At 31.4% G+C, this 25,904-nt stretch overlaps 1 protein-coding gene across 2 annotated transcripts; it reads left to right on the top strand.

Moving 5' to 3' along the window:
- The first annotated feature begins 14,032 nt into the window (after positions 1-14,032).
- On the top strand, positions 14,033-25,153 carry LOC112710886 (uncharacterized). 2 transcript variants are annotated; one of them, XM_025763334.3, is made up of 2 exons: positions 14,033-14,187; positions 22,551-25,153. In XM_025763334.3, exon 2 carries the CDS (start codon positions 22,670-22,672, stop codon positions 24,758-24,760), a length of 2,091 nt encoding a protein of 696 aa, XP_025619119.1. In that variant the 5' UTR covers positions 14,033-14,187; positions 22,551-22,669; the 3' UTR covers positions 24,761-25,153. The 2 variants fall into 2 exon arrangements, with proteins under 2 accessions (XP_025619119.1, XP_025619118.1); XM_025763333.3 differs by lacking the exon at positions 14,033-14,187 and adding an exon at positions 21,368-21,665.
- The last annotated feature ends 751 nt before the right edge of the window (positions 25,154-25,904 follow it).

Below are 25,904 nucleotides of genomic sequence, written 5' to 3'. Positions count from 1 at the left end.
TTCTATCTACTCAAGGAAAGCTAAAACTTCAACCAAATGTTCTAGAAAAGGTAAATTTATTTCCTAATAAAATAGAAGATAGAAAACAATTACAAAGATTTTTAGGGTTTATAAATTATATTTCTGATCAGGGATTTTTAAAGAATATAACGGAATACACTAAAAGCTTATTTCCAAAAATAAGTACAAAAAAAGTATGGAAATGGGATGAAAAAGATAGCATACAAATTCAAAGAATTAAAGAATTATGTGAAAAACTTCCAGAACTTTATATTCCAGAAGAAAGTGACTACTTAATAGTAGAAACAGATGCTTCAGACATAACCTGGTCAGGATGTCTAAAAGCTAATAAAGCTATAAAAAGTTTGGAACAAGAAAAAGAATCACTAGATTCTAAATATCCCCCAAAGGAATTACTTTGCAGGTATATTTCAGGGACTTTTACTCCAACAGAACAGAGATATACTACTCATGAAAGGGAAACTCTAGCAGCAATTAAATCTCTTAAGAAATGGAAAATTGATTTACTACCCAAAGAATTTACATTAAGGACAGATTCAAGTTATTTAACAGGTTTTATACGATATAATTTGAAAGTTGATTATAATCATGGACGATTGGTAAGATGGCAATTATTTTTGTTACAATATCCAATAAAAATTGAATATATTAAGGGTGACAAAAATGTTATTGCAGATACATTAACAAGAGAATGGAGTTCGTCTACAACGCATTAAATCAAGAAATTCAAAAATACGAACAAGAACTCGAAAAATGCAAGCATTGTCAGCAAATAAGGACACAGATCCAATCCCTCAAGAAGGCCATCGAAGCAATGAAATCAACACAACAACCAAAACCATCAGAGTTCAGCCAGCTAAGCGTGGTGGACAAATCAGGTGAGGAAAAAATTCTAGAAAATAAAACAATTGCTGAAATTATCAAAAAATCCACCCAAGATAAAAAATATTATGTAATTTATAATGGCCCCATGAAAGGAGTATATGATGCCTGGGAAAAAGCAGCACCATTTACACAGCAATCAAGGATAATTCACAAAGGAGGTTTTTAACACTGGAAGAGGCAAAGGAATCTTTTAGAGAATATGAAGCTCTTCATCCAGAACAAACCCTAAAAAGAGCAGATAAAGCTCCAATTCAAACCCAGAGAACAGGGATAATAAGAAACATTCCTACAAGGGCTGAAATCAAGGAAAAGAAAAGGGTTTGTAGATCAAATCTCAGAGAAACCCTTAACATAGTCTTGAATTGGACTACAGAAAAGAGGGCGATCTTGGGATATTATCCTATTGCCAAAGAACAGCTAACAAAGCTGGTTATATTTCCAGAGGCTTCCCCATCTGACATCTATCAGTTTTTCCAGTATGGATTAATTGATACAATCTTAATTTTTAATGATTTGAAAATTATTAGTGAGTTTCCTGCAGGATTTATTGATGCAGTAAAAAGATTTAAAAATATGATTGACAACGTAAATCCAAGGGATATATCCCTAAAATTTACGAATAGTCAACCTATTTTTAATGAAGAAGAAGAATGCTTGGTTCCAGCACATCAAGTGATCTTCATGTCCGTCTTCCCAGGAAATTTTCAACCAATTGATCAAGTTCAAGATGTAACAATCTACAGTCATGAAGGAAGACTAGCCAGCACACTAGCAAGGGTCTTCGAAAGAACTCAAAAGATAACAAGGGAATCTCACACAAGAATCAATTATAAAAGCAGAAATACTTTGCTTGTGTCCAGTAAAAGGAATGAAATTGAAGAAAGAGAGATGAGACTCTTAGTGGAATTTGAATCAGCATTCTACAACTTATCTGGACTCATAGAAAAGCTCCCCGAAGGGATAAAGAGGAATCTCTGCTATTTGATAAAAGGCAGAGAAGACCACAAGTGTCAGCTATGTGTCTCAGAGTTATCTGAAGAAAACAATAATAAAACAGAATCAACCCACATGATAAAGGAAGAAGACAACGCATCTGAAGGTCACATGATGAAAGAGGAGGACAGCACATCTGAAGCATCTCTCAATATTATTGCATAGTGATGTAAGCGCTTAGGTCATAGAGCACCAACAATGTAGCTGGTGCAAGATAATAAACAATGACGTAAGCAATGACGTCATAAGAAGAGTAAGGATGAGAATTGTCCATCAGACCCAACCATTATAAATAGGTTGCTTAGGCAATTGTAGAAGGCATCAAACAATAGAAAGCAAAAGGCTAAGAGTACTCATATGCTAGGAGAGCAAGGAGGAAGCGGCCGAGGCGATTCTATAGTTTGAAGAAGAATTCCCTTAGGAAAAACCAATTCTAAACTCCCCTATGGAGTTAGTATCTACAATCTCCCATCTGGAGATAAAAACATCTTATGTAAAATATTCTAAATAAAGGAAGTTTTTCTCCAGAAAGGTATGCCTTTATCTTAATCTCATAGTTATGAATTATTTAGAAAGTTTAGAATTAACGGAAGAATCTGATTATTATAGACTATCTGCCTTATTAGATAATGAAAAACAGGCTGTTCTAAAAACAGAATTAAAGCTCAAATCAAATGAAAATTTTAATAAACAAAATCTTTTAAAAGAAGTTTTTAATAGAAAAAATATAATATACTATGGAAAAATTCAACTTGAAGCCCCTATAAAGATAAAATCTGCTAATGGAGAACTTGAAATAGCTCTGATAAATGATGAAGAATTGAGTAAACAGATTGAGAAAATTAAGGATCAACAAAAAAGATCTAAAATTGGATGGATTCATATTAGTACTATACAAGTCTTAATCAAATCTACATATATGAAAGGAATTAATTCACCAATAAGCTTAGCAATCTGTGACAAAAGAATTACTGATGATCCAATAGATCAAATAATTGGAATTGTTCATAGAAACTTGGCAAACGTAAATGTTAAATTCAATGCCCATCTTGGATATGCTATACCTTTATCAACTGAAAATCTTGGAAGATCTATAAGTTTGGCTTATAAATTTCACAGAAAGAATCTAATGAAACAAGACGATGAACCATTTTCAATTACATATGCAATAAATTATGCTTTAACAAATAGCCATCATAGTATAATATTTAAAAACAGAGAAAGAATTTATGTCGATGAATTATTTCAGAAAATTGTAAAAACAGAAATACCAAAATATAAAGCTATTGAAAACCCAGTTCTTTTACTAAAAGAACCATCAGGAAAATTAGTTTCATCGAATTTTCAAATAAGAGAATCCAAAATTAATAGCCCTTTAAGTTTATCTAAGTTAAAGATTAAAGAAGAAAATTCTGAAATAAAAGAATTAACAAAAAAAGTCAAAAAATTAAATGAAACCCTAAACACTAAGTTATGACAATAAATAAAGAGAAAATATATGTAACCTATCAAGACAAGAAACAAGAGCTCTTTGAAAGAAAAAAATCGGTTGAATTATTTACAGTTTTCTGAAATAAATCAAAGAGCATTTGAAACTCTAAAAATAATCTATGACAAATTGAAAGGAGAAGTTGAAGAGTTAGAAAAATTAATAGAATCTCTAGAAAATAATGATGAATCGATGATAGAATTTGCAGAAATTCTAAGATAACTAATGAAGTATACAAATATTGAAAGACCAGAAAATAAAATAAAAAGAAAAAGGGCGAAAAAATTAAAAAGTAAAATAAAGGAATATAAAAGAGAATTAAATAATCTTCAATTCGAAATTAATGACCTTATAATAAAAAGGATAGAAATAAGAACAAATATAAACAAGTTGGAGCTAAACTTAAAAAAATTTATAAATGCCTGGAACACCATATTATGATTTAAAAGAATTAAGGCTGTTAAAAGAAAAAATAGAGAATGAAATTGAAAAATTAAACAGATATTTAGAAACAGGAGAAAGTGAAGAAATAAAAGAAGTTATTGAAGATTTGAAAAATTATATTAAAGAAAAAGACAAACAGATAAAAGATTTTATATACAATAATCCATGCAAAAAAGAATATTATAAACTAAAACAAGATTGAAAAATTATGGTCAATACTTTTTATAAAGCACCTATACAAATAGAAGTTTCGAAAAAGAAATTAAAAGAAAAATCCAAATTAAAAATTTGGTATCAGAGCCAAGTTAACGATTAAGGGTAACACTTTCTCTTTAAGCAACACTTTTAGTGATACGCTTTCAGTTACCAAATGTCCACAATTAATTGGTAAACTTCTTTGTAATCACCATAGGTATAATAAGATAATAGGTACCATAGAAGGCACCTATATATATATATATATATATATATGACACATGCCCCATTTTATTCTATAATCACAATAATCATCATCTTGCTTCATTTGGATATTTTTTCACCGAACTAATATGAAGAAAAGAGAAAAGGAAGTGACCGAGAGAAAGAGAGAGAACAGTGACTTCCGTTGATTTTTCGGTTTTAATTTTTTATGATTCGTAACTCCAATAAAAAATTTAATCTGGTAAAAATGTTTGTATTTTTTTTTTCTACATGTTGGTGTTATTTTTGTTCGGTAGAAGTTGATGGTAACGTAACTCTCCTTTCTTTTGAGTTAAGCCAATTGAAGTTTTAAGAGACATAAACGATTTATGACGCTTTTCTTTTCAGCAGCTCGGTCAAAAATTTTTTCTAGAGCTTTCGTTGATTTTAATTTCATACAGAGGTAAGGATTATTTTTAAAGTTAAATGTTTTAATTTAAGAATGCCTAAAAAACTTATTGAATAATTGTAAATAATTTACGAGAGTCTAGTATTACTAAAAATATTATTTTGGAATTTTCTATAAAACTGAAACGCGACATCGGACTAAAGGCTCAATATTAAATAGTTAAAAAGAAAAACGAGTTAGTAACGCCTTACTTTTGATACGATCATAACGTGCTAAAAGTTAGGGTGTTACAACATAAACCGCTTATTTATATAGATATTTACAGACTCTATTATTTACATTAACAGGCCCCGTCTCTACAAAAACCACTCTACTTTGAGACTCGTCTAACTTATATAGATATTACAAAAGAGACTAGCCCTCTAAAAAGTCTATACAAAGTTAAGGTAAAGACTGCTACTACTAGTCATAGATCAATGATAGTTAAAGGAACACGGAATGTTGTGCTGAAGTAAGTGGAGTTACTCTAGCACGCTAGTAATGTTGCTGCTACTCGCATCCACATACTGTCGAAATGTTGCGAACTCAAAAAAGATCACGCCAGCCCCATCTACGGGACGAGAAAAAATAAGAGGGTGAGAATTTACGGTTTCCAACAAGGTACTAAGCGAGAAACTAAGGGGTTCTGCAGCCTAAATCTAAGAATTCATGTAGTTACGTTGGCATGCAAGTACAAATACAGGTAAATATAGCAGACTAGCAATCACAGAATCACAGAATATAGTAGCCTAAGTCTAAGAGATAATTCACAATCACAAAATACAACTATAAAGAAAATGCACGATATGTAAACAGTATGATGCATATCTGTCCTAGGTAGGCCATAAGCTCACGCGTCGGTTAATTATCCATAGTCCGACGTTACTCGGGACTAAGCCCAAATATGATTTTTTTCAACTGCGTACGTTCTACATATGTGCCTAATGGACAAAGCCATGTACATTTGGCAACTGACAATCATCACAAAGCTTAACATCATAGTATGCTAAAAGTTGGAGAAACAATATGCATTTGATGGATGTCCCCACCATCAATCTCAATCAAGTAGTGGGCAAGAGAGATGCAACCGCTACCCTTGCCAAACATATAATCTGAAGGGCGTACATTCTAAAATCTTAAAGTTTCTAACCCTTTCTTCTTATAAACCCTGTTTCATTCTTAGTGTGGAACTCTTTTGTCCTCAATCTTTCAACATTACAATTGTGTATTTTCTTTTATTAAGAGACTATTTTATCTTTAGTCTTTTTACAAGATTTCTATTTTGTCTTTTTATACTAACTTTCTCTTTAGCTTTTCTCCTTAAGTTTATAGTGGCACTTTTACTTCTAGGATTACTAATTTACTACTATATCTTCATATTTTTTCAAATAGAGTCTTTTACCTTTTACTAAGTTAATTAACCATTTTTATATTTTACTTTATTCTAAAGTTATTATTATACCCGTAAGTGTTTTAAATATTAATTTTTAGTCTTGTTTAGTGATTGATAAATTCATATTTTATGATGATTTTTGGATTGGAAAGAGTGGAATTGATCAACTTAACTTTCATTTTTATTTTATTCTATACCTTGATATATTTGTTCAAGTTGTTTAAGGTTTAAAAGATAAAAATGGCTAGAAAAAATTGGTGAAAGCATGTGAAAGCAAAGATTTCACGAAGAAATGAAAGAGAAAGAAATCCAGTGCTGTATACAAGCACTCATTTGTGCACAGGCACAAGTCTAGTCGCGTGTCTCATTTAAAATGACACGTGAGTCGCGATTTAAGAGGTCATTTTGGCCCATTTCAGACCATTTATTTGAGGGCCATATTTGAAGTCATTCATGAAGGGGATTTAAACACACATTTCATACACACTCTTCATTTTTCTTTTGTTAGGATTTTAGACCTTGAATTTTAGAGAGAAGCTCCAACTTCTCTCTAGAATTCAACGACTTCTTATGAATTTCTTTTTAGTTTTAGGTTTTAGTTTTGTTTAATTGTAGTTTGGTTAAATTACACAGTTAGTCTCTACACTTTCAGTAAAATTACAAATTGGTCCCTACAGGTTAAAAGTTTGTAATTGGGTCCCTGAAGTAAATTAAAATTTGTAATTGGGTCCCTACCGTTCAAACTCCGTTTGATTTAACAGAATATTCGACAGCATATTTGCCCTTGAGCATGTGAGTTGCACATGCAGAAGCTGGACTAAGAAAAGACTCGTTATTTCTTAGTTTCAAATTTTTGTAATGACTAAAAATCCCACTGAGATCCTTCATTATCGTTACGCTTCATCTCCATTAGAATTTGTCTCTGCTTATGCTTCTCTTCCATCGTTGGAATTGATCGTCGAGTGTGGTTCGGACTGTGTGGAATTACTTTCTGCTTGACATTGTTGGCAGCTGAAGAGTGAAGTGTGCAAGAGAGCAACACTAAATCAGGTAAAAGTTCATAACCCTCAGTCCCTTCACAGCTGTGAGTTGAATGTTATGGTTTGATTTTTTTTTCAGTGGAGGTTAGAGTATCTAATGTAGTTAGAGTTTCTCTGATGAATCTATTATTGTTTGTTTTTTTGGTAGTCATGGAAGATTTTGTGTTTACCCTTGATCTCTACCATGGTGGTCGGATGGTTAGCATGAAAGGAGGGAAAGAATACCTTGGTGGGACAGTAGTGGAACGGTTGCAGTTTGATTTAGATGAGTGGTCGTTACAAGAAATTGTTGCAGCGCTGAAAGAAGTTGGATACACAGGCAATGCTAAATTCTGGTGGAATAAACCTGGAGTTGCATTGAAGGATGGTCTTAGGGAGTTGAAGTCTGATGGAGATGCAATGAGAATGGGTAAGTATGTAATAGAACAAGAGATTAAACACTGCCATGTGTATACGGTTAGTGGATGTAGATAAGGAAATGGGGTTGAGATAACCTCAAATGATGAGGACTATATACCCTCTAATGGTGAGTACAGTGGTAATGATTTAGTTGAAGTAGAAGTGGTAAGTCAATCAAAGTCTTCAAGTGAGGATAACAGATTTGATGACAGTGCTGCCGATGGTGATCATGAGGATCATTTTGGCTTTAATATTGAAAAAGAAAACCAACAAGGTCAGCATCCAAATGCCTTCGGAGGTAACAGTGGCTCATTAGGAACAGATGATAATAATGTTGATTTGGGAGTTGGTGTTGAAAATAACACAGGAGGGGTGACTGAAGATGGAGCAGAAATTGATGTTGGAGATATTTCTTCGGGTTATAATACAGAGTCATTGGACAGTTATGATGGAGATTCTAATGAGCCCATAAGAAGAAAGAGGTATCCTAGATATAATGAAGCTGACATGAGTGTTGATTATGAGTTTCGGCTGGGGATTGAGTTTAAATCTATTGCTGAGTTTAAGGAGGCTATTAAGGAACATGCATTGTTGAATGGGAGGGACATTAGATATGTCAAGAACGATCAGGTTAGATGTAGAGTCAAATGCAAGGGTTTAGGCGGAGAATGTCCATGGATGGCATTTGCAAGTAAAGTAGAAAAATCTGGCCGTGTTAGGCTGAAGACATTGAAAAGTAAGCACACTTGTGGGAGGAACTACAGTGGCCGTCTTGCGTCCAGCAATTGGATTGCTAAGAAAATTACTAATAACATAAGTAGAGGAGAAGATATGAAGCTGGGGACTATAATTCAAACAATTCAAGATAAATACATGGCAAATATATCTATGTGAAAGGCTTACTGGGCAAGAAGAAAGGTAAGGGAAGTGGTGCATGGGAAGGCAGTGCAGCAATATGAGAGGATCAGAGACTACTGTGCAGAGGTCTTAAGAGCAAATCCAGGATCGACATTGAAGCTGAAGTTGGAGAGACCCTGTCCAACAATCCTACCAAGATTTGTACGAATGTACATGTGTCTCGATGCTGTGAAGAAAGGATTTCTGGCTGCTTGTAGGCCTATTATTGGACTCGATGATTGCCATTTGAAGGGTGATCATGGACAACAATTGTTGGTTGCTGTGGGAGAGATCCTAATGATAACTATTTTTCCCTAGCAGTTGTAGCAGTAGAAGCAAAGACTAAGGATTCATGAGCCTGGTTCTTGGAGTTGCTACTTCAAGACATTGGAGACTTCACAAATAAGAAATGGGTATCTATGTCAGACCAGCAAAAGACAAGATATTAATTTTAGTTTTCTATGAACTCATTTTTATAATTTTCTGTGAATTTCATTCTTACTTCAGCTGATCATTGATCACTTGGCAGGGGCTACTTCAAGTATTTCATGAAATGCTTCCGGGAGTGGAGCATCGGTTTTGCCTTCGACATCTCTATGCCAACTGTAAGAAGGCTTTCAGTGGGGGAACTGTTTTAAGGGACTTGATACTTTTTACTGCTAAAGCAACTTATGTTGAGGAGTGGAATAGAAAGATGGATCGTTTGAAAGAGGTAAATAAAGAGTGTTATGACAAGTTGGCAGCCCTGGATCTTAAGATATGGACAAAATCTCACTTCACTTCATATACCAAAAGTGATATGCTAATGAACAATATATCTGAGGCCTTTAATGGACGAATTTTGGAAGCTTGCAAGTCGCAACAAGCCCATTTTGACCATGTTTGAGTGGATTAGATGTTATTGGATGGGGAGGTTTGCTGAGAAGAAGAAAAAGAGAGCTAAGTTCATGGAAAAAATACTGTCCAAACCTAGAAAGAGGTTAGACATCATATGTAGAAGATCCATGGAATGGCAACCTAGGTGGGCTGGGATTTAAAGTATGAGGTTTCACATAAAAATAGGATGATTCAAGAGAGGTTTGTTGTAGATTTGCTATCCGGTTCATGTAGTTGTAGGTTTTATGGGCTGGCTAGCATGCCTTGTATGCATACTTGTTCTGCAATATTCATGAAAGGAGACAATCCTGAGGACTACTGCAATAACTATTACACACCAGCAGCATATCTGGCATGCTATGGGACAACACTCAATCCAATTAATGGTAAAAATATGTGGCCAAGGTCGAACTTGAGACAATTAGACCTCCAATTTTTAGAGTCAAGCCTGGAAGACCTAGGAGAGTAAGACCTAGGATAGATCACAAACAAAACTAAGGAGGAGTGGAACATCAGTTACCTGCAGCAACTGTGGTCAATATGGACACAATAGGAGACATTGTCCCAATCCAGACATAACAGGTATATGCATTTATATCTTGGCTTCCTCATATTTTGGTAGTTTTGTACTCTATCACTAAGCTTGTGTGTTCTTGTCTTCAAGAAACAACCCTGGATCTAAAACTGTTGCTCCTCATGGTAATGCTCCTGCACCTGCTCCTCATGGTAGTGCCCCTGCTCCTACTCCTGCTAAAACTTCCACCACTAGATCTATTACTGTTAGCCAAAGAGGAAAGGAAATGGGACGTGGCAGAGGAGGATCCAGACCTAGAAAATCTACATCTGCTATTCCTGCTGCTGTTGTTTCTCAGCCTGCACCACCTGCATCAGCTACAACTACTCCACCAGTGACTGCACCGACTCCACCACTACTTCCACCAGTGGCTGCACTAGATCCACCACTGCCTCCACCAGTGACTGCACCAACTCTACCAGTGACTACACCAGCTCCACCACTACCTCCACCAGACCCAAGAAATTCCACAGCTCCACCAGTGCCTCTTCCAGCAGATCCATCACAACCTGCACCAGCTCCAACAAGGTCCACGACTCCACCACTGCCTAAGACAAATTTTTGGTGTAAGACGCAGTGAAAGATTTAAGATAGGTGTGAGGAAAGCAAAAGCTGGACCAACTGAAACCATAGACCTAACAGCAGATTAGTTTTTTTAAGTAATTAGGACTTAGTGGTATTAGTTTTTTGGTTGTGGCTGTGAACTTTATTATATCCTATGTCCATATATTGTCAGTGGCTTATGAACCACTTTTGTTTTGTTTTGTTGCTTTTGTTATATTGGGCATGTGGCTAGCTGTTTTGGAGGGACCACTTTGACTATTAATTAAAATGAATGTTAACTACTTTACACTATATTATGTCTACTAGAGCTTTCTGCTATGGGACCAAATGAATGCAAATAATTTTTCAGAATCACTTGTCATTGATAAAAAAAAAGATGATTACATTCAGCACTAAACACTATTCAAATACACTGCATATCCACTTTTTTCTCCTATCTCATCAAACTTAGTTAAACCAATACACTGCAAATATTACAACCAACACATAACTCAATATCATCTTTTGCAATTGTTTCTGCTTCTTCATGTCACTCTCCACTCTGCCAATTTATTGTTGGAGTAATGTAAAATCAGAATGCAATCTTCCTACCCTTACTTCCATGCATCCTATCTCTATATTTAATCTATCTATCTTTCTTTCTTGTGCCTTTAGTAGTACAGCATTCATAGATTCATTCAACCTTACAAAATCTCCACCATGTTTTGAGCATCCCTCTGTTTGATTTCTGTGTTGGGTACATTGAGATTGAGCCCCAGCCATGTCTTTTTCATCAATCCATTCAAAAAACTTGCATCTTCTACTAGGACAGGATATAAATCTTCTATTTGGGTTCATCACAGTAGTGGAGGTTCGGAGTGTCAGCAGATCTCCACAAAAGTAGTGAGTCCTCCTCCCCTTTTCCATCACCTCTTCATCTCTATCAATCTACTCAAAAAAATTACACTTTGGTAATTTACAACAAGCAACAAATCTCCTACCTGGGTTGTTCATAGACGATGAAGAGAGCACCACCATCTCTTCCCCATAGAAGCATCGATGTCTTCTCTTGTTCATACTCCTAGATGTTGAGCTTCCTTTGGACAATTGGGTTGAGTCCATCACAGTTCGAAAAAAACCTTCAACCCTAACAAAGGGACACAGATACTAGAGGAGTGCTGTGAGAGATCGTTATCTTCTCTTTCACTGTGACTCTTTAGAACGTTGTGAGAGATAAGGGCATTCTGGTAAAATAACAACATTTAACGTCTCTATTCACACTAAACGTTAGTGGGGACCCAATTACAAATTTTAATTTACTTCAGAGATCCAATTACAAATTTTTAAACTGTGGAGACCAATTTACAATTTTACTGAAAGTGTAGGGACTAAATGTATAATTTAACCTTGTAGTTTTTAGTTTATAAATTCTTAATTTGCTACCTTAGTTTTTTAGAATTTTTTGTTATTTTTTCTATTATGCTATTTTAGTTTATGAACTCTTGTTAAATTTATGGTTTTCATCACTGAATTTGATATTTTATGTTTTATTGTTGCCTATTTAATATGTTAGTTTTTGCTGTTTTGCAATTAGTAGTAGTAATTTCTACTAATTCTTGCAATTTATGAAATTCTATATTTATGCACTCTAGGTATTTGATAAAATGCCTCTCTTAATCATAGAGTATATTTTTTCCTTCTTAGCTTGGGTTGGAAATATAACACTCCTTATTTTTGGATAATTTAATTATAAATTATTATGTTTTATCTCATTAAATTGAGCTTTTATTATAGAAATTATTTTATTAAAAGTATTTAAATTTAATTCTTATGAACTAAGAATATTAATTACATTATCTCCAATTTAAAAATTAGAGTAGCTGCTATTTGAAAATAATTTGTAAGTTGATAAATAAATAGTATTCTCAAAAATAATTATATTTAGTTTTTAAAAATTCTAACCCTAATTTTACCCACCCTATAACACACACCCACATCTCACTCCTTTCTCAGCCGCCATCCTCTCACCCCACGCTCACACACGGATGAAAAAAGGAAAAGAGAAAAGGGAGTGCTCAAGTAAGAAGAAGAAGAAAGGAAAGGAGAAGAAGGAGACGGCGCTGGTGATTGTCACTGCCACCGTTGCCACCGTCGAGCATGAGCAGAAGAGAGGAATCGTTGAGAGATGCGATGAATAGAAGAAGAAGTCATTGCCATCGCCGTAGCCAAAGGCTCCATCATTGCTGCTGTGTGTGAAGAAGAGAGAGAGATATATACGTCATTGTTGGAGCGAGATGCTCCTGCCGCCATTGAGCTGTTCCGCCGCCGTCGCCAGGGTCCGTCGTGGAGAGGAGCACGAATGTGAGAGAAAATAAGGAGTTCTCTGTCGTCGGAAACAGCGTTGACGTTGTCAGAAGTCACTACCAAAGCTGTCGTTGCTCCATTCATTCGTTCCTTCTTAGATTACAATAAGTATTCTTATTTTAGAATCCTAGCCGTTAGTGTTCTATTATATTTTGTTAAGAATTTTGAGGGTTAAAGTCGTAGGGTTGAGTTACCGTAATTTCATGCTACGTTTGTGGCTGTCGCTATTGCGGGGAGTCATCGGAACTGCTAGTACTGCTGCTATTGTCACATTTATGTTATTGCAGTTGGTTATTGAGGTAGTGGCTTTTCTTAAAACTTACTTTTATTCTAAGAAATTGTTATAATCGATCTTGATGTGAAAAATATATTTTTAGTGATTATGTAAGTCTTATAAATTAATTGCATTGTTTTTATGATAACTGTCTAACACTTATTATTTTCAAAAAAATTAATTATAAATTAGTTATCTTATTAAATTGTGCTTTTTATTATAGAAAATTAATTGATTTATCTTTAATTTTAAATTAGAGTATCTGTTTGAAAATAATTTATAAGTTGATAATTAACTAGTATTCTTAAAAATAATTTTGTTGGGTTAAATTTGGTTTTTAATTATTATATTATCCCTTATCCCTTTTTATGAACCATAACCCTAATTTTGTTAACACATATGTAACGACTCTAATTTATACACTAATGCGAGTTTTTTTAAAATAATATTTTAAAGCGATTAGTTTTATTATGACGAGTCGATTTCAAACTCCAAAATAAAATAGATTATAATATAATTTTATCATTATTTTATTTATTTATTTTACTTGCTCTAATTATAATGGAACTTAGATAATTAGCAATAAATTCATCTTTAATACCAAATAAATAAAAAAAACAATCACAAAAAAAACCCACTTTATAAAATTTAAAAAATTTATTTAATTAAAAAATATTAATAAAATATAATATTTTTTAAATTTTTTAAATATTATTACTTATTTTTTAGATATTAAAAATCATTAATATTTAAATTAAATTAAATTTTTATTTTTATCAGATTAAATACTAAATAAATTTATTAAAAAATTAAATTATATTTAATAACTTATCACTATTAATTTTAAAAAAAAAAGGGGCCAAAATTTTGACTCATCCTCTTTATATCTGTCCCTGATTGTCTGTATTGTGTGCATGTACGACACGTATCTGTAATCTCTTAATCCATAACTCAGTGATTTCTTCTTCTTCAATATTCCTATTCTCTCTCTTCCTCTCACTCTCAACTCTCATTCTCTCTCTTCCTTAACACAACATACTCAACAACTCTTTCTTCTCTCTTCTGAACTCAAAACTGAAGCTCACTTCTCTCACTCTCTAGCACCTCATCTTCATAATCATCATTTTCAATTTCATCTCCATCAACAAGTAAGTATATTTTTTTGCAATAACTTTTTATTTAGTTATATTGTTTTAATTACTGTAGATAAAAAAATTAGATTAGTTTTTTAAAATTAATTTGTGTTAAATAGTTAATTGATAATGATAAAAGTGTTCAACCTAGTATTAGTTAGTTACATAATATTACTTAGATTAAGATAATACTAAAATATATTTTTAGTTTGGGTTAATTTATTTATAATCATCAGGTTTAGACATTAAAAACGACCTAATTAAAAATAGGATTAAATTGAATCTAACTAAACACCTTATCCGAACCCATGTAGACTTCTACATTAAATTATTTTATAACTAAGATTTGTCAATATTTGTTAATAAAGACTAGTTTATCAAAAATAATATTATTAGCTCTAATTTAGGTTATATTTTTCTTTTGGATGTTGTGTCTTTCTTATGGACCGAAATTGACTAGGCAGCTTGCAAGTAGTCTAGCTTGAATTTGGTCTGATTTGTAGAAAATGTTTAAATTTAAGTTTTCTGATTCAATATTCATTTTAGTTTCTGACCATACTTGGAAGGACTAAATACCCCAAAACATTTTAAAATGTCATACTAATTTATTGCAACTATAAACAAATTAGTTCTTGAATTTAGTTTGACAATAAAAGAGCAATATCCCAAATCTATTTTTAAAAAATTTAGTTAAATAATTTAATCTATAATAAATTTTAATCACTAAATTAATTACTAAATTAGTCTCTAATCTTTTATGTTTGACAAAGCAATTCTCATATCAAATTTTGATTAAAAATTGGATAAATCAATCTAGATTGTTATTTAATAAAAATATAATAGTGCTTAAGATTTTTAAAAATTTTTCATATCGTCCTCCGTATAAACGAATAATATGATTTGGAATATGATTTAGAGATTGATTTTTCTAATGAGATAAAATTTTAAGGACTAATTTAGTAATTAAAATTTGTTGAAAACTAAGTTGTTCAATTTAAAATTTTTTCATGGATCAATTTAGAGTATCACTCAATCATAAAATAGTTAAATTTTTAGGGACAAATAGGTCCCTACAAAATAATTATATTTTAATGAGAATTAAAAATAATAAATATAATGACTACAAATATATTTTAACTTAAATTTAATGACTATAAATATATTGTTTATATACCATTTATTAAGTATATGTAATCTCAACGGTTTAAATCAATCTAATATCCATAAATACATTTTCATATCTTATATAAAAGTTTTATTTTCATTAGATGCATTTCATATATATTAAAAAAATAAAAAACAAAAATTCTTAATAAGTTCCTGAAAATAGTTACCCTAATTCATACTAACTAAATTCATTAAAACTTTTTCTATCATAATTTTGCTGGGAATAATTGTAAAAATTAAAATAGAAAATACACATTTTCAATTTCATTTATACATGCTACGAAAATGAGAAATAATATGTAAATAATAAATATTTATATTTTTATATAAAATGATAAATATATAATCTTTTATTAAAAATTATTAAATTAATTATTTAAATAAATGTAATAATATATTAAAATACAAATAATTTATTTAAAATATGTAAAATATATAAAAATTAATTTAACGACTATTTTAATATCACATAACAATTTTTTTTTTGGCGAATTTTTAGGATTGTATGTGGCCGAATCTGCCAAAATCGTCAGTATTTTAACGGAGTTAATTTACATCATGTAATTGTTGGAGACTGAAATTTGTCTCACTCGGAAATTGAAAATGCATGTGGTTATGACCTTATGGAGCATGTGGTACTTTCAAGCACTATATATATATATATATATATATATATATATATATTCTTTCTTTAAAATATGATGATTACTAATTAAAATATACTAAAATTTTATTTATTTAACTATCATGTAAATTCGTACTAGCTAATAAATATAAATTTAAAAAGTTTTATTTAATAAAGTTATTTATTTTTGCATTTTAAATATAATATATATAAAGTATTTTATATTTTTACTTTTTACCTACAATTATTTGATATATTTAATAAATAATTAATTATTAAATTTTGGTATAATCGATGTTGTTCATTTTAAAATAATCATTTTATATTTTATGTTTGTTTCTATGTTAACAATAATTTAATAATTTTATAATTAATTTTTTATTTTATATTTTTCAATTAGCTGTAACAATTAACTAAAATAAGATCAGGAGATAATAAAAGTGCAACTATAATATTTTAATTATATAAACATTTGTTTATTTATTATTCAATCACTATATATTTACTTTTATGCATGGTAGAAATAAGATTAGAAGCAAGAGGAATTGAGTCAATGTAGGTCAAATTTAAGTTTGATTACGATTGATTTACGAAAATTGAGTTCAGCATATTAACAATAGAATTTATTTATCGAAAAAGCTCTACATCCATATAAAAATTACATCCGTATAAAAATTACATAGATGGTATCCAAGTAATTTTTACTCTATACGTTTTTTTTTTCACTTACACACTCGTTTGTTTTACACGCGCTTCATATGAAGTATAAATGTAATCTTTATTTTGCGTGATCAATCTTTTTCAACGTAAATCTTTTTATATAACGTAAATTTTTTTCGCGTATTTCTTCTTGTTCTTCTTCCTGTTCTCCTTCTTCTTCTTCAACCTAATTAAATTTGTTGTTCTCCTCTATTCGCGTTTTTCTTCTCTGAATTATGGATCTGGATTGATTTCAGCGTATTTAGCTTTGTCGTTCATTTTCTTCTTCGTTTTCTTCTTCGATCTGCACTTCTGAATTGAAACAATGAATGAATCAACTTTAAATCAGTTGAATGAGTGTGATTTAGATAATTCTTCCGAAATGCATCAATTTGATGAGGTTTGGATTATTGAATTTTGAATCGAATTCAATGGAATGAAATTGCTAATTTTATTTGAAGTGAATTGAATGAACTAAGGTGATCTATATCTGAATTGAATTGATAATATATAACTGTGAGCGTGAGTCACTGTGAATAATTGTGAGTAAATGTGAGTAATTTTTCGGTTCAGTAATTACTACAGAGTTGATTCACCATGTGCATGTGTTCGATTCGGTATGCAAAATGAGTCTAAAAATAATTAGGCGAATATAATGTTTAGAGGTTAGAGTTCAGGGTTCAGGATTTAGGGTTCAGGGGTTTAATGTTTAGGGTTTAGGGTTAGGGTTTTAGGGATTTAGGGTTTATAGTTTCAGGATTTAATGTTCAAGGTTCTGGGTTTAGTGTTTAGAATTTAGGGTTTAGTTGTCCAGGTTCAGGTTCAGGGTTTAGAATTTAGGGTTTAGGGTTCAAGATTTATGGGTGCAGTGTGTTTCTAATTTTTGGTTTGTCCAGTGTATTAATTTCAGTTCACCGTGTTGAGGGTTGAGGCTTGAGGGTTTAGGGTTTAGGGTTCAGTGTTTAGGGTTTTAGAGGTTAGGGTTCAGGGGTTTAGGGTTTAGGGTTTAGGGTTTTAGGGTTTTATGATTTTAGGGTTTATGGGTTCAAGGTTCAATGTTTAAGGTTCTAGTTTTAGTGTTTAGGGTTTAGGATTTAGAGTTCAGGATTTAGGGGTTCAGTGTGTTTCCAACTTTCGGTTCGCCCAGTGTATTAATTTTAGTTCACTGTATTCTTTTGGAATTCGTAATGTATTGGTAAATATAGTGATTGCAATCACTGAAAACTTGGAATAAAACAGCAGTTAGACAGTTCCAATAGATATATAAATTAACATCTCAGATGAATAATCTATCTTGAATCAAATATAAATATTAACATTAACATTTAAATTAATATTCACATATACATTTGAAGTAAGTATTTTTTTATTTTTAAACAAGTTAAACAAAATATTATTAATTACAAACAGCCAATCATAGTATATGCTATTTACTATCTAAATTTTCAGATGTTAATTTACAATAAAGGCTAGAGAGGGCAGTGAATTTACTATCATAGTATATTTTTTTTGATGATTAAATGCTTCTGACGTTTTATTTAGCACATGAATGATATTTGGTTAAGGAGAATTGGCCATTTCGGTTTATTTTTGTTCTGAACAATTTAAAACTCTTCCTCCTCACTTGCTACTGCTTCTTCACAAGGGAGAGAAAGAGGAAAAGACAAAAAAATACAGCAACAATAACAACAAATGAATGAAGATAAGGAGAAAACACGGGAAGAAGAAGGAACGCGAAAAAGAAGGAGAAGAATGAAGAGGAGGAGGAAGGCGAATCTCTGTTGCTGTTTTCGTTCATTTTTGGTTGTTCCTTGCTAAATCTTCTCGTGATTCTTCTCCAACAGTGGTTTTCGCAGAGAACGTGACTGAAGTTTGAGTGATTTTGAGAGAGAGTCGAAGAGAATGAGCGGTTTCATGTTGAGGAAGAAGTAACTTTTTTTATAATGAGCGCGAAGTAATGAAAGGTTTTCGAGCGCGTATTTTCACTCGTCATTAATGCGTATGACTCTATTTGGACTTGGGCCAACTTGATTACATGGTTACATGGTTGTGTAGCAGTCCCGTTTATTTATAGGCCTCAAATTTATCTCACCAAAAAATTTAAATTATATTTATAAATTATATTTATTAATTTTAAAAACTTAATTAAATAATTAATATATTTAAAATAATATATTTAATATTATATTAGTAGATAAATAAAAAAGTAAAGTTAATTTTGATCTTCAACGTTTGGATAATGGACCAAGTCCTAATTTACTATCTAATATTTTTTATTTTATTCTCAAAAAATTTTAAGTATGTTCGATGTTGTCTCACAATTAAATTGGACAAAAACAATTAACATATTAAATAGCCAATAATATTTGATTTTGATACATAAGTAAAATCAATCTATTATCAATCATTAATGTAAGTTTTTTTTTTTTTATTTTGAAGCGTTGATAATTTATTGATAAGATTTTAGATTTTTTAACAAGAAAGAATTGATACAAAAAAGTGTTATAAGAAGGTTTTGTTTATATTTTTCTCATACATAAAGAAAATATAATTTAACAATAATATTGTTAGCGTTTACGTCAGTTATTCTATTAATTATTTATATCAAATTTAACAATAAAATAATATTAAACTTGTTTAAAAATTTTTAGAACAAAAGTATGATATTTAGAACGCTAGAGACCAATTAGAATTTGGCTCCAATATATAACATTAGGATGAAAATAATATTTTAATGTTAGTTTCTTGTCTATTTTCTAAAAACAGTTATAAAAATATATTTAATTATTTAATAAGATGAAACTTAAATAATATTTTAAATTAATAGAAAAATATTAGAAGGTTATTAAAATTTATGAGTTTTGACTAATAATTAATTATTAATGTTTAAAAATGTGAATTAAAAATATATTATTACATTATTAAACTAAAATAATTAACTTAATAATTAAAAGAAGAAAAAAGGATAAATAGATCCTTAATCTTTTGAATTATGGATATTTAAATTTTTGAGAATTTGAAAATATATTTAAGTTTCTGAAATTCTCAAAATCTGGACATATCGATCTTTAGATCTAATTTGTTCCATTTTAAAAACTCTTCCACGTGTACATCCGTATATCGGCCAAGTCAGAACAACGAAAACCACATTTAATTTTTTCGACAGACTCAAGTGAACAAAATGATCGATTTATCTTGATTTTAAAAATATTTAAAACTTAAATATTTGTGATAAAAAAATTAAAAATTTATTTATTTTTTCTCTTAAAATAATAATAATAAATAATAAATTTTATCGGCTCTTAAACAATTTTTTTAATTAGAATACTAGTTAAATAAATATTAAATCATTTCAGTCATGTTAATGTCACGTACTTTTATGTCCCATTAGTCATTCGATTGTCCCATTTGATGATGATAATGACACAAACTCCAACAACTAACTCCGTTAAATCTCTTTATCTTTGTTGGACCCACATGACTACACTTGCCTTTACTCCCAATGAAGCATTTCGGCAAATTCAAAACATAATCCTTCGTTCGGCACCAAGAACTCACCCTTTTTTTTTTAAGTAAAATACAAAAAAAACAAACTTTATATGCAGGGAGCTTATTAATATAACAGAGAATTTTTTAATAAATTTTGATTTTAAAATTTTAAAAAATATGTGGCACTTAAAAAATATAGAAGTTGCAGCATTTTGTATCATTCCCTGATACTATTCTTTGTCCTCCTTTCTCTTCGTCTTTAAAGCAACTTTTATGTTTTTTTTATATGTATTTTAAATAATTTTTTTAATAATTTTAGATTTTTTTCTTAAATTTTAAAGATATTTTTTAATTTTTGAATATTTTTATTTCATATATTTTACATATTTTTTTAGATTTTGAATTTTTTTATTTTTTATATTTCTTTTTCTTATATTGTGAATAGTTTTTTAATAATTTTAAATGTTTCATTTTGTTAAATTTTTAATATTTTTAAAATAATTTTAAATATTTTTTATTAGGTTTTAGATATTTTTTTATTAAGTTTGAAATGTTACTTTTTCAATAATTTTAGATTTTTTATTTTGTTTGTCTGTGAATTTTTTTTAATATTTTGAAATTTTTTTGGTTAAGTTTTAGATGTTTTTTTTAATAATTTTAAATATTTTTTTAAAAATTTTTTGGATGTTTCTTTTAAACGGTGTGACAAAGGGAGGGATGATAGACGACAAGACGCTTGCGAATGCAATGATAACAATGATGGATAATTTTTAGAAAAAATATTTAAATCTTCTAAAATTTGAAATGATATCTTCGTTTTTAATATTTTATTTTTATTTAATTTTAATTATATATTCTTATAAAAATATTTGATATGTCTAAAATTGAAACATATAAAATTTAGATATAAAAATATCTAAAATAATATTTTTTTATAATTTTTTATTTTTTATTGTACATTTTCAAAAAATAAAATTTAAAATTTTTAAATTTTATATATTTGAAATTTAAATATAAAAAATATTCGAAAATAATATATTTTTTGATCATAATTAAAAATTCTTTTATTGTGGTTAAATTTTAAACTTTTAATTATATTTTAAATATTTTTTTTGTTAAATTTTAAATAATTTTAAATATTTATTTTTATTTAATTTTAAATATTTTTTATTTTAAATGTTTGTTTTTATTTGATTTTAGATATTTTTATTAGTTGCGCAGCTTCGAAAAATTGCAGCGCAACTAATACTGACGGATACCCTAATTGGTACCTAGCATGATTGGAGCTTTTCTGGCCTTGCTTCTTACCGCCGTCTAGTCGTCTTCCCTCTTCCGTTTTAAAATTTTGCCTCCCAAAATTTTGCATCTGTTTTTCATTTCCCGCTTTAATACCGCCCTCTCTTTTTCCCACTCACACACACACAGTGACCACTCTTCTTACACTACTCGTTCGTGCGCCCTCTCTCTCTCTCTCTCTCTCTCTCACCCTGTTATGCAGTGAAGCTACTGTTAGGTTTGTTCCATTCTCTTCTACTCGTGTCGCTATACGTTGATCACAAAGCGTTAGGGTTTTCTTTGCTTTGCTTTTTGGTTATGTTTCTATGCTCCTTCTCTGTTAACTCAAGCTTTCATTTCATACGCGCCTGCTTTTTTCTATTTCTAACATGTATTCAGAAGCTTTTTCATTTCTCACTCTTTTTCAGTCTAATGTTTAATACTGAATGCGTAACTTGTATCTGTGTATATGGAACTTCTGTCTTTTACTTTTTTCCCCTGTGTAATGTAAGTAATTTCTGGTTTGTTTACTTGCACTTTGAAATAGGTACTAGGGTTCAGACCAAAATCCCAGGCTTCATTGTTTATGAAAATGTATGCCCTAGCTTTTTCCCTTGAAAAAAAACGTTTCAGTTCAAAATGAGATGCAATTTGAGTTTGCTAGTTATTCAATAGATTATGGATACAATGGTAGATGTTATGTTATACTATCATGTTCCTAGAATTTAGGGTTTGTCTTCTTTCTCTTATTCTTGAAACCTGGGCATTTTGTTATCATTAGAATCGTAATAACCGAATTTGAAATTTGAACTGTTGTCAACTTGTCATGCACTCTAAATTCATTTGGGTGTTTAACTCGATTGTGCATTGGGATTAGCCTAATTTGGGTTTTAAAATGAATTATGATAGATTATAGATTATATCAACATATCTTGTTGTTTTGACTGCTTTTGATTAAAAGAAATTATATATAAAAATATATCTTTCACTTGTTTGCCTTTACCTAATTGCTTGTTTCAGAATGTATAGTATTCTTGTGTGCGTGTTTGCATGCATGAATCATGCTAATGCTTTGTATTGGTGGTTTGGCATAATTTTATCTTGTTTTGCTTGTGTTAATCAGGTTAAAATATTGTGCTGCTTGTGGAATGTAAGCAGCAATTACAAGAAGTCGGAATTTCTACATTTTACTGTGAGATTGAGAGTGCTAGGCTGATTGGATACTGATACCAATTTGCAGCCATGGAGTGTAACAGGGATGAGGCATTGAGGGCTAAGGAAGTTGCTGAAAGTAAAATGCAACAGGGTGACTTTCAAGGGGCGCTCAAGTTTGCTCTGAAGGCAAAGAAAATGTATACTGATGTTGAAAACATTGCTCAGATCCTTACCATTTGCGAGGTTCACAATGCAGCACAGAACAAACTTACTGGTGGAACTGACATGGACTGGTATGCTATTCTTCAGACAGAACAATTGGCCGATGAAGCAACCATAAAGAAGCAGTATCGGAAGCTTGCGCTACTCCTTCATCCTGATAAGAACAAATTTCCTGGTGCAGAAGCTGCTTTCAAGTTGATTGGGGAAGCCAACAGAGTGTTGGGTGACCAAGCAAAACGTTCTGTGTATGACATGAAATATCAGGTCTCTGTGAAACCTGCATTCACTGCAAGAAATGTTCAAAATGCAACAAATTATCAGAACAGTTATTTTCCAAACCCCACCTTTGGTAATGGCCATCATCAGCCCGAACCACAGTTATTTTGGGCATCTTGCCCACATTGTAGTACTAAGTGCCCATACTACAAAAACATTTTGAACACAACCTTACATTGTTATAAATGTTTCAATACCTTTCATGCTTTGGAGAACCAGAATGTCTCACCAGGGTATACGGGGGCAGCATTTACTATCCATAAGGAAGCTCGAAAGAAGGGTGCCCCAAAACCTGCTTCAAAAAGTAATGGTGGAGGAAATGCAGAGAACTCTGTGCCAGTGTCTATGAAGAAATGTGCTGCTAATGGAGTTGGTGGGCATCATAAAGGTAGAAAGAGTAATGATGGCTCTGCGGCTAGAGGGCAACCAAAGCGCAATGTTTCTGCATCTAAAGGGACCAAAACAACTGAATCACAGCACCCAACAAATGTTGGAAGTAAGAGAGTGAGACAGTCAGCACCAGATCGAAGAGAAAATTTCAACTATTGCAATGGCAAAGGCAAAGCAGATGCAAACGTTCAGGAGAATGGTGTTGATCCTTCTACACTTAATGCTAGGAGATCTTCTAGGCAAAGGGTGCATGTTTCATATGTTGAAACCGATGATGATGATGATTTGGAGAGCTCTTCCAAAAAACAACAGCACAATGAATCTTTTGACACCAATGGATTTGTCAAAAAGGAAGAGCCTGCAGGTGGAGGGTTGTCCAATAACAGTAATCCTGCTAGTTCTGCTGCTGGGGTAACCGATCAGAATGGAAAGGTGAGAAGTGAAGTTTGTGATCCACCTGAAGAAGCATTTTCACAGAACAAAAGCAAAATTGGGCACTCTCATATTCAAAAGGAGATGTCCAATGCAGATCCTGGTCTTAGAACCTCAAAAGAGGACCACTGCTCTCCATTTAATTCAAATGGCCCGTCTGATGTGGAGTACATTATTTGTCCTGATGCAGAATTCAATAATTTTGAGAAGCACAAGGCCGAGGAATGTTTTGCTGTTAATCAATTCTGGGCTATTTATGATCCTGCTGATGCTATGCCAAGATTTTATGCTCTCATAAAGAAAGTGTTCTCCCCTTTCAAGCTTGTGATTACTTGGTTAGAACCTGACCCAGGTAATGAAAGTGAGATTGATTGGCATAATGCAGATTTGCCTGTTGCTTGTGGTAAGTTCAGACTTTGTGGTTCTCAGAATACTACAGATGCTTGTATGTTTTCTCACCAAATAGGCTGTTTGAAAGGAAGTGCCAGAGGTTCTTATCTGATATATCCCAAGAAGGGAGAAACCTGGGCAATTTTCATGGATTGGGATATCAAATGGAGTTCAAATCCAGAAGATCATTCAAATTATAAATTCGATTTTGTGGAAATCCTATCAGATTTCACTGAAAATGTTGGCACTGAAGTTGCTTTTCTCAGTAAAGTTCAAGGATTTATCAGCGTCTTTCAGAAAAATGAGAATGGAAAGAACACATTTTCCATTCCACCTAATGAGTTATATCGGTTCTCGCATCAAATTCCTTCATGCAAGATGACTGGTAGTGAAAGGGAAGGTGTTCCTAGAGGTTCTTTTGAACTTGATCCTGCTGCCGTTCCTCCTGATCTCCTTGGGAGGTCGTGATTTTGATTATGATGTTAAGAGGGAGAATGGAATGTTAAAAAAGTTAATAGTATAATGATAGTGGTGCTGTTTAGAGATTCTCAATCTTCTGACATTCAACAAGGGGACAGCAACATACGTATACAAATAGTGGTCTTGACTAAGAAAGATGAGGTAGTGCTACTGCTATTGAGAGGGTAAAACATCCCAAGAAACATTGAAAAAAAAAAGAAAAAGAAAAGAGGGGCACGTGTTTCCCCATTTGCTAGTGTTATGTATTTTGATTAGTTATTGAAGATGCTGTCTTATGTACATCTATTTGTTAGGCATAACTTCGTCTGATGTTTTGTTGTGGTTTGACATTCATGTGGTTGGAGAAATATGACGTGGTCTTTTACGCTCTTATAGAATCATGCTTTCTAGTTTTTATTCATCAAGCTCAACATTTTTTATTTTTTGACAGTAAGCTCAACATCTTAAATCATGATATCATGTAGAGAAATTGCAGAATGGTATTAACGTTGTATTTGGCGTCACCCATTATTTTTGTTCCTTTATAGTTAACTTCATATTTAAAAACATAATGGAGACGGGCAAGGATATTTCATTATTTAAACAGTTTATGCGCTCATTGTTGCCTATGCAACTTAACTGTCCAATTGGTCAATCATTTGTCATAACTCACAAATAAGCATGCTGCATGCACCAATAAATCTTACGGATTGATTTACCTTAGTATTTTCTCCGCAAACAAATTAAAGCAAGGCCAAAATCCAATACACAAGTTCTAGTCATGCTTTTTGTACCCACAACTTATGATTTTTTTTTTCACCAAAAATAATGCCAACTCCTAGCATGATATTATCAACTACAAAAAGTCAAGAAATAATTGAAAGAGTCGGTCAACAACATCTTTTCCTTTTCTCCCATTTAATTTTTTATTTTTCAATTTAATAAATACCTGATAATTGCATTTTTCTCTATGAAAGATCATTTGTGGAGGACAAAATCTCTTCCTCTTTAAAAGAAAATTTCCGGAACAAAGTTGTCTCAGCATTGATTCTTGGAACATGCAGAATAAAATAACAAACTGTTATTAACACCAAAATAGCACATTGCTCATTTCATTATGAATATCAGGCATATATTCCAACATGTTCTTTAA

This window comes from Arachis hypogaea, chromosome 9 (assembly GCF_003086295.3).
Source record: "Arachis hypogaea cultivar Tifrunner chromosome 9, arahy.Tifrunner.gnm2.J5K5, whole genome shotgun sequence".
Classification (NCBI taxonomy): domain Eukaryota; kingdom Viridiplantae; phylum Streptophyta; class Magnoliopsida; order Fabales; family Fabaceae; genus Arachis; species Arachis hypogaea.
Note: the sequence above shows the minus strand (reverse complement) of the source record. Positions and strands in the feature narration are given on the sequence as shown.

Coding starts and splice junctions, on each gene's coding strand:
- LOC112710886 (XM_025763334.3), top strand. CDS start 22,670: ATGGAGTGTAACAGGGATGAGGCATTGAGGGCTAAGGAAGTTGCTGAA.